The following is a 9,129-nucleotide window of genomic DNA, read 5'->3' as shown; positions in this document are numbered from 1 at the left end:
TTTTTTTAAATAATAATAACCAAAAGAGATTATCCTCAAAAGTATACTATAAGCTGACCATTTACTCTTTTATTCTTCCCTCTATACAGTTAATAGCACATTCATTTCTTAGAGTGCCATTAACTGTTTTTATTTGTTCACCTAAATATTTAAAAAATTTAATTTATTTTATCTTCCTCAAGCTTTTTACCTCAACTCGGCCTTTATTGCCACCTTCGGCAGCGCCGAAAAAGCTTTCACGATCCACATATGAAAGCTTTTTTGCAATACATTCAGTATTTTTCTGGATTTCTACTCCACTCTTTCATGGTCACGTTAAATTTACTTGGCGCCAAGTAATTGTCAATTGAAAATATACAAATGCATTTTATTTTTAATCCAGTTCAACGTTTTGTCTATTTTTGTATGCTTGGGTCACAACGAATTACAACAGTTATGTTCTATTTATGTTATGGAATTAAAATACTTATTTCTTAGTACTTGCTTATATTTTTTTGATTTGCGTCGCGCAACACACTGAGCTCATCGGGCAGAGCGAAAATGCGCACCTCCTTCTCAATCATAATATCCTGCATATTGCTTGTTTCCTGCGGCACAGACGTAATCCCCTCCATGTAGAGCGACTTGTCCCATGGACACTCGTCTAGGGCCATCAGAAGGCAGCGTTTGCTGCGTTCAAAGCTAGTTTGCTCCGTGGACAGACAGCGCAAATAGAGACGCCAGTACAAGGAGTTGCGACGAAGAATCCAATACTGATCGGCCTCCTCCGCGGAGCGATGCGGATTGGTGGGCAGAAAAGTCTCGAATATGTTCAGCGAGCGATTATACTGGAGCAGCCGCTGATTCTGCTGTGCGCTTTGCACATCTTCTTCCACATCGCCCCTCCGGCTGAAGTACTGACTGAAACGCATATGCGCCGCGATGATCAGGTGCAGCACCGACAGGATGCCCACCTTGCACTGGATGAGGCGCGAGCGCAGCTTGTACCATGGCAAAGTCCACAGCTCGGACCAGCGATGCAGAAAGGCCATATTGCGCGGAAACTCCACCAGCGCCGGCTCCAGCACGGTACGCAAGCGGCGACCCAGCGTGTTATGCCGGCTGGGAATGTGGAACACCAACAGCAGCTGCAGCTCGCGCACCTGCTCCCGCAGAAAACGACAGCGTGTGCGCTCCAGCTCCTTCGGCTCCAGCGCGAAATGTGGCTCTGCCAGCAGCCGGTCCAGCAGCTCGAAGGCTTTGTCCACCTCGTTCAGCAGGCAGAGCATCAGACAATGTGTGCGCAGCAGCAGGACCACACGATTTGGTGCAAAGTAATCGCACAGTGGCATGGGATCCACAGCCCCACCAGCTTGCTCCCTCATTGCCGCCAAAGCGGCATCCAGCAACCGGGTGCTGCACTGGACTAGTTCATCCGGCGTGGCTATAATCTCGTCGGGGCGGCTGCTCGGGCTCTTGCCCAGGGCCAGGCATTTGAGTAAATGGAGGGCCTCGGTCCTCTTCTCCTGGGCCAGCAGCAGCTCAACACGCACCACAAGCGCCTGCACCATCTGGGTGTCCTGGTAGTCCGGCGACGTGCCCAATATAATATTTAAGATCTTGCTGCTGCGCTCCACATTCTCGTTATTGGGCGCTGTCTCATACTCGGTGATGGCCATCTCGGTGTAGAGGCAGGTGATTTCCTTATTAGCCGGCCGCATGAGCAGATCGCGCAAGCGCTGCCTGGCCTGGACACACTGCTCCGCCTTCAGTTGGCCGCCTATCTTCAGCATTGTCAGGCGCAGGCGCTCGAAGCGGATATAAAGTAGGAGAAAGACCAAACGCTGCGAACTGTCCTGCAGGCCATCGCTGCACGCGAGCAACGTCTGGGCAATGCAATCCACATAGAGCTCGTGGCCGATGGCATGTGACATAAAGGTGGGGCTGGTGGCCAGCTGCTTGGCCATCTGTATCACGGCTGTGCTGTAGTCTAGGCCACTGCTGTGCCTGGGCAGCGAGTAGGTGAAGCGATCACCCATTTCGACGAGCAGAGTCTCGATGGCCTCCGAATCCCCAATCTGATCTATACGTGAGCACAAGCGCTCCGCCAGGCAATCGGTGCGAACGAACGGAAGCTTCATCATCTGCATGACCAGGAGCAGCAGCTGCATGCCGCTCTCCACGCACTTCATGGGGAACAGGAAGGGGGAGACTTGCATGGGCTCGATGCAACGCTGCCAGTCGCGGGGGTTCGCAACCATCTCCGAATAGGGTAGAAAATTATAGGACTGACGCAGCCGCTCGACACGTGTCCAAATCTCGTGCATTGGCATGCCGGAGCGTAGTACCAGCTCCTCGTACTCGATAAGTGGCGCCTCGTTTTCCTCGCACGCACTAAGGCACTTCAGGTTATCATTCTTTAAATTCAAGTTCAGCACCAATTTGAGCAGCGCAAACATCTGGTCGAAATGTCCGGATTGTCGCATGAACAGGACACAATTGTGGAATAGCTTCATCATTAGCTCATCCGATTGGCGCGGCGATAGCGGGCGCTTGTCCAAGTGCTTGCGTTGCATGCGTTCCATGCAGAGCTCATAGGTTAGCAGCACATCCGGCACAGTGCAGCGCGCCATTGAGCCTTGTGTGGTCATGATGAGGGCCTTCCACAGGATGAACTCGTAGGGTGTGCGTTTCAGCATCTCCTCGAGCTTGGAGGCCACCTGGAAGGGAAGGGTGCATTAGTAGATCAATCGGCTAGCTATCTAACGGCCTCCACCCACCTGACTATCCGAATATGTGGCTATGGCCGTCTCCACGTAGAGCTTCAACAACATCTCGTTACCCTCATGATGCGTGAGCGCCGTTTCGAGCTTGTGCATCTGCTGTTCGGCGATGGCCAGGCGATTGCTCTTGGTGACAGTGCTGGCTAGCAGCTGATGCAATTCGAGCCACGAGTCAAGTTGTTGCGGCTCGTTGGCCAGCAAGCTCTGCAGCTCTTGGATGCGCTGCGTCTTCTTCGCAATCTCTTTGGAGCTCAGTTTTGGCTCCTTGTGCGAAGTGGATTTGCTCAGACGTGAACGTTTTCTCTTTTGGTTATCCCTGTGGCGCAGCTGCATGGGATCAATCAAGCGTCGCATATTTACTAAGTATTTGGGGCGTGTGAAAGCTGGCAATGTCTTCCATAGAAGGTGGTAATTAGCAGCCAATTTGTCCACATAGTATTTCACATCGCCATCGAATTCTAGCGAGCGACGCTGAGCTTTCTTTTTGGGAAGGCTGCAGTCCGAATCCGTTGAGGAATCGGATTGGTCCTCCTTCGGCTTAGAGCTAGAGCCTGATCCCGAGCTGGAGTCTGACTGGTCTGTGTCCGAGTCTAGGCTCGACTCCAAGTTGGCGCCTGAGCCCGCCTCTGGGACAGCGACTGAGCGCGCGCTGGCGCCCGAACTTAAACGTGAACCTGAACCTGAGCCTGAGCCTGAGCCCGAGTCCGAGCCCAAGGGACGAATATAAAAGGGCGCATTAACACAGCGCTGTGCTGGCACCTCGAAGCTCTGATTGCGCTGCCAATCAACATTGGCATGGGCTAATTAGAAATGAGTATTTGAATAGTTTACATTAATTGTAAAATAATAAATATTAAACCTGATGTTTCCAAGTTCTTCGCATTGGAATTTGAATTTTTTTTAGATTTGTCACCGTCGTATGCCGGAAAGAGAGACATTTTTGCGTCGTATCAATGTTGAAAGTCCTTAGCAAACTGATTTATATTTTCATTTTAATATTGCCACTAATTACATACAAAAAACGACTTAAATAAAGCAGCACTGATTTCAAATACTAGAGCTGAGAAGTTTGCATTGTTAGTGAACAGCTGTTATTTGCTCATCTCGAAAACCTGTCGATAGTTAGCAGCAATCGAGCAACCATCGTGTTAGCGACTGTGCGCTATCGGGGCGCGAATATACGTATCGACAATTTTAAATTATCTAAATTTAAATAAAGCTCAATTTTTCCGCAGAGTCTTGAATCGTCTAAATGAAAATCATCAATTCTTGATTTGTTGGCTATTTTGTATTCATAGACATAACATTGGGCTATGTAGGAATTATCGATTGTTACTGTATTAAAGAAACGATTGACGTTTTCGGTAATGAATGCCTCAATTATCGAGTAAATTAATAAAACCACTTCGATTACACTGGCAAAATGTCGATGCTTTTTCAAATTTCTTTTTTCTGCATTTTTTAACGTTTTTTATTGAAAACATTTTATTAAAACCTTATTTTTGCGTCTAGCACAAAAAATATTTGTATATTGCATTTATTCATGTTAAACGCTGTGTTTACATGCTTTATATTGTTGGTATGTATGCGATATTGTAATTTCAATTAGTTTTGCTCTCTATTCATTTGGTGCACATCGCAAATAAAATTGAATAATCTCTTGGTTTCAGTTGCGATTACGATTACGGTTACGGTTACGGTTGCGGTTGCTTAGGTACTGCATTCAACTACACTTATTTAACTATATATATATTTATTCTTATTAAACATTACTTTCACTATTTTCTATTCCTTGCTTTGCAGTCGCTGCCGCCGCTGCTGCCGCTGCCGCCGCGGTGACGCGAGTACGGGAGTATTTGCTAATGGACGTGGGAAAGGCGGCAGCGTTGACGGCAGTCGCAGCAGCAGCGTCCACATCGGCGCCGGCAACACGAATGCTATTGCCAACGGGATAAACGCAGCAGCCGCGCCGCTGCTTCCGGGTCGAGGGCGAGCCGCCGCTGCTGTTGTTCCTATCACCAATTTGTACTAAAATGGGAAGATCCTCGCTGCGCGCGAACACAAACTCCTCGGAGGACAGACGCTTGCGCACGCGTCCACCAACCACATCGGCCCTCTTGCTGGCGCCATTGCTCAGGGGCGAGGGCGATGCCGGCGCCACAATGGCCGGCGTCTCTGGCTGAGCGGCGGCGGCGCCGGCGTAGACGGGAAAGTGCGATTCCAGCACACCTGGACGTATAAGGATCTCGTTGAGTGCATGGCCGCCGTTCAGCTTCGCTGGCTCCTGCTGCTGCTGCTGCTGCTGCCGGCTGGGCGTGGCAAACTGTTCCAGCGATGTTTGCGAGTTGGCGCTGTAGAAGCTGCTGTTGGTGTCCGTGGAGCCAACCGTTGCCGTTGCCATCGATGCGGCTGTCGACGTCGCCGCCGTTGCCGCCTCCACCTTGGCGCACTGCTGATGATCGTGCGCGGAGCGCGTGCAGCAATCGCGTCCATCGCGCCGACAGGGACAGTGGGGACAGAGGCGCAGGCAGTGCTCGTCGGCCAGGATGTTGCTGTCGCTGAACGTGAGCTTCTTGGCGGGCGAGGAGTGCGCCTCCTCGTCCAGCTGATCGGCCGACTTGGAGTTGGCCGCGCACGGCACCGCCGCCGGCAGCTGCAGCCGATGAAGGCTGTGCGCCGACTCGAAGCTGTCGTCGCTGGAGTTGGAGTCCAGGCCCAGGCTGTGCTTGTACTGCAGCTGCTGGTGGTGGTGGGCGCCCGGCTCGGGGAAGATGCGCGGAAACGTGACAAAGACACGGCCCAGCCGCTTGTACTGGTCCAGGTTGCGTGTGTCCTCCGCACAGCCGGACAGATTCTCGCTGAACTTGGGCGCACGACGCATCACCTTGGGCGTGTGCAGCTGCGACTCGAATATGTCCTCCAGCGGCACCTTGGGCACCCCGGCCGCGCCCATGCCCATGCCCACGCCCATGTGCTGCAGATAACGCTCAACGCTGTTGGCCAAGCTGATGGGAACGCTGCTGCGCGAGGATACGCTCGAGATCTCGGACAAGGTCTCCGGACTGGCCAGCGGCGCCAGGCCGTACCAGTCGTCGTGCAGCAGGTCCACGGCCTGGCCGGCCAGCGAGGCGCGCCGCAGCGCCTGCGTCAGCGGCAGGGAGCGCGGCTTGCGCTCCGAGTGCTGCCGCGCCAGCGGCTGCATCTCCGCCAGCGACGGCGGCGGCGTGGGCGCCATGTCGAAGGCGACGGCGCGCAGCCGTGGCGTCTCGCTAGCCTCGGCATTGAGCAGCACCGTTGTCGTCTCGCTAAGCATGGAGCAGGGACTCTTGCGCATTGTGGTCACCGTGGTGATGCTGTCGTCCAGGACGCTTGATATGTCATATGGAGTGGTGGTGGAGCTGAGCTGGCTGCGCCCAAAGATGCTGCCCGCTATGGACGAGGCCTTGCTGCCGGCCAGCGGCTGAGCCGTGCGCTGCTCCAGCTGATGCTGCAGATTGGTGAACGACGTCTCCAGGCAGAGCTTGTGCTGGGCCGTGGGCGTCAGCATGATGCAGTTGCTCAAATTCGAATAGGAACTGTCCGCCGGACGTTTGCAGTGCGGTGCACCGATCAGCTCCTGCTGCGCTAAGCTGCCGGCGCCGGCAAAGTGACGAGCCGTATCCGGATTTGGATTTGGATCCGTATCGTGGCTGGGCTCCTGGTCGGGCTGCTGATCGTCGTCCTGGTCCATCGATGTGGTGGAGAATGCATTTGAGGTCTGGCGCTGGGGCTTGCGTGGGCCGCTAGTCGTTACAACCTGCCAGTGTTGGGCAACGAAAGAGACAGACAGAGAGAGAGAGAGAGAGAGAGAGAACATGTTAGCGCCTCGATCAGAGCAGCAAGCGTAACGGCTTCTCGCATGTAAGCAAGTATGTGTATGCTTGGGTGTGTGTGTGTGTGTGTGTGTGCAGTTATAGTTGAGATCTACACATACAATTGCACAATTACATACACACAACGACCATTAACAGCTACACATGTATGTATGTATGTACAATATATAAAGGAAATGTTATTATTTTTTGTTCTTGTGAGTGAGCGAAAGCGCGTGCGTGAGTGGAAGCCTGAGCGACAGAGAGAGAGAGACAGAGAGAGACAGAGACAGAGACAGAGACAGACACAGAGAGTGAGAGCTGAAGGCATAGTTTAGTAGAATGGATTATCGAGAACGTTTGGTAATAACATATCTAAATTAGTATGTACATATGTATGTAGGTATACGAAAAGAGCTGAATGGGTTTCCAAATTGGATGGACGTGAAAAGTACCAGGACGTGTGATCTGATTGGAATGGGCGTTTCTTGTTGCTGACAATGACACAGTGTACTATGTATGTATGTGCATATGACGCGTGTCTCGTGTCACGAGACACGCGATACCATGGCGATAGTTGAGTACATACAAAGTATTGAGAATAGAATTACATTTAGATAGTTTTATTGGAGAGGCAATGAAACGAAAATTGTATAAAACTTGTTTGGTTAGGTAGGATCAAGACATTATATATATATACATGCATATATATGCGTATATACATATATATATGTATGTATAGTAATGTAAATATATTTATAAAGAGACAGAGAGAGATAGAGAGAAAAAGAGAGAGAGAGAGATAGAGACTTGTATTTTGATTGATTTCTGTTTTGTTTTTTTAATATTATTTGAACAAGAGCAAAATGGAAAGTTTTGTAAGTCTTTTTTAAGTAGTTGGCAGCTGTACCTGGTATCGGTATTTTGTGTTGTCGAACTTGTTGTTGTTGTTATTGTCGTGTTATCTTTACATTTACGAGCAGTACATGCCTTTACGTTACGATCTCTACAAGACACGACCTGAACGCCCACATCGCATATCGTTTAGCGTTAATCGTTTATCAGTTATCGTATATCGATTATCGTTTATCGTTTATCAGTTTGACCGTTAGTACATATGTACACATGTGGCATAGTTGAACATATCGTGTTAACAACAAACAAACAAACAAACAAAAATAAACAATTAAATTCATTTGTTAAAGATTTAGCAAATTTCTTATTGATATTTTTGATGAATTGTCAACAAGATCTCCATACGCAAATCGAGCGAGCGATTTGTTCACCTGACAGCCTGCCTAAACATACTTAGTCACGGGCGTTACTCGGCTTTACTTGACTTGACTGTTCACACACACAACTAGCAGTAAAAATGTATTTGGACAAAAAAAAAAAACAGGTGAATGTAATCAACTAATTAACTATCGCATTTGCTGGCACACAAAGCTTCACAACAAACAAACATTCCCATGCAGCGTTTCGGTGTTCCATTAGTCTAATCAATTCGCTCGTTCGTGTATGTCTCGAGATGTTGGAGATGCCCCAGATTCCGTCGTGTTGTCTCGAGTTGTGGCAAATAAACAAAGACACTTGCCAAAAACGAAAAATTTTAAATAGAAACGCATAACGAACAAATTATAATCCATAGCTTGTGACTGAGAAAGAAAAGAGGCAAAGCAACTATATCTTTAATCTATAAAAAAAGTGATTCTAGCATGTTTACCAAAGAGTTACTCTGAAGTTAGCCTAATCCTAACTAAGCTCTTCTAGCAACTAATTGACTGTTGACAGTTCTTCGCTCACTTTCAAATAGCTTGAAAACTTTTATGAAACTTTTAGATATATTACTATAGATATATTACTTTAAATTATGCCTGAAGGCCTTTGTCGCTCTGGCTTAACAAAAAATTGTTATCTGGAATTAATTCTTGATCAAAAAATATAAAAATATATAACTATATATTTTCAGAGTAACCTTGTTTGGGCTATTTGGAAAGTTTTTTAAATCTTAAATACGAACGTACTTTAAACTCTTAAGTTTTAACTACATTTGCATTTCCTTTATAAATTAATATTTCATATTATCTAGTAGTCTATACTCTATACCATATTTCTTTCCAATTTTCAATACAGTCTATAATTCCATACTGCTCCCATTTTCCATACAGCTCTATTTTATTCCACTTATCTATATCACCTCAGATAGCACCATGTACTCCTATATTTTCATATATCTCTATAGTTTACCATCTATTATAACAACCCATTCAAGCTGAAGCCATCTCGAGCCGCTTTTAACGACTTTTACCCATTTGAAAGAAAAAAAACTTTGGTCTTTTTTTTTTTAAATATTGTGTGTACACATATTTAGTAAAACATATAAATATAAATATAAATACATTGAAAATAAACAATTAAAAATAATAATAATTATAATAACAATAAAAAAACATTAAAGTCAAATGCAAAATACACAGTTTAACTTAATTTAAGACAGATAAACATTAAAAATTGAG

General features: G+C 47.6%; 2 protein-coding genes across 10 annotated transcripts in view; both read right to left on the bottom strand.

The window, feature by feature from the left end:
- Nucleotides 1-346: 346 nt before the first annotated feature.
- Nucleotides 347-3,836, bottom strand: LOC108655714 (uncharacterized). The gene is made up of 3 exons (XM_018107493.3): nt 3,622-3,836; nt 2,760-3,562; nt 347-2,699 (listed from the first exon to the last, which is right to left on the bottom strand). Exons 1-3 carry the CDS (start codon nt 3,698-3,700, stop codon nt 474-476), a joined length of 3,108 nt encoding a protein of 1,035 aa, XP_017962982.2. The 5' UTR covers nt 3,701-3,836; the 3' UTR covers nt 347-473.
- Nucleotides 3,837-4,245: 409 nt separating this feature from the next.
- Nucleotides 4,246-9,129, bottom strand: part of inaE (inactivation no afterpotential E) — a 29,455-nt gene continuing 24,571 nt past the window's right edge. For all 9 annotated transcript variants that reach the window (XM_089263429.1, XM_089263432.1, XM_089263430.1 and 6 more), the window contains one exon: nt 4,246-6,558. In XM_089263429.1, the coding sequence (XP_089119555.1) occupies nt 4,525-6,558 (2,034 nt within the window). In that variant the 3' untranslated portion in view covers nt 4,246-4,524. The remainder of the gene's footprint in view (nt 6,559-9,129) is intronic.

Source organism: Drosophila navojoa, chromosome X (genome assembly GCF_054131105.1).
Source record: "Drosophila navojoa isolate 15081-1374.11 chromosome X, UAZ_NAV_1.0, whole genome shotgun sequence".
Lineage (NCBI taxonomy): Eukaryota > Metazoa > Arthropoda > Insecta > Diptera > Drosophilidae > Drosophila > Drosophila navojoa.
The sequence above is the reverse complement of the archived record's forward strand: the minus strand, read 5'-3'. Positions and strand labels throughout refer to the sequence as shown.

Coding starts and splice junctions, on each gene's coding strand:
- LOC108655714 (XM_018107493.3), bottom strand. CDS start 3,700: ATGTCTCTCTTTCCGGCATACGACGGTGACAAATCTAAAAAAAATTCA. Junction 3,563..3,621: donor GAAGAACTTGGAAACATCAG/GTTTAATATTTA, acceptor ATTTCTAATTAG/CCCATGCCAATGTTGATTGG. Junction 2,700..2,759: donor CCACATATTCGGATAGTCAG/GTGGGTGGAGGC, acceptor CTTCCCTTCCAG/GTGGCCTCCAAGCTCGAGGA.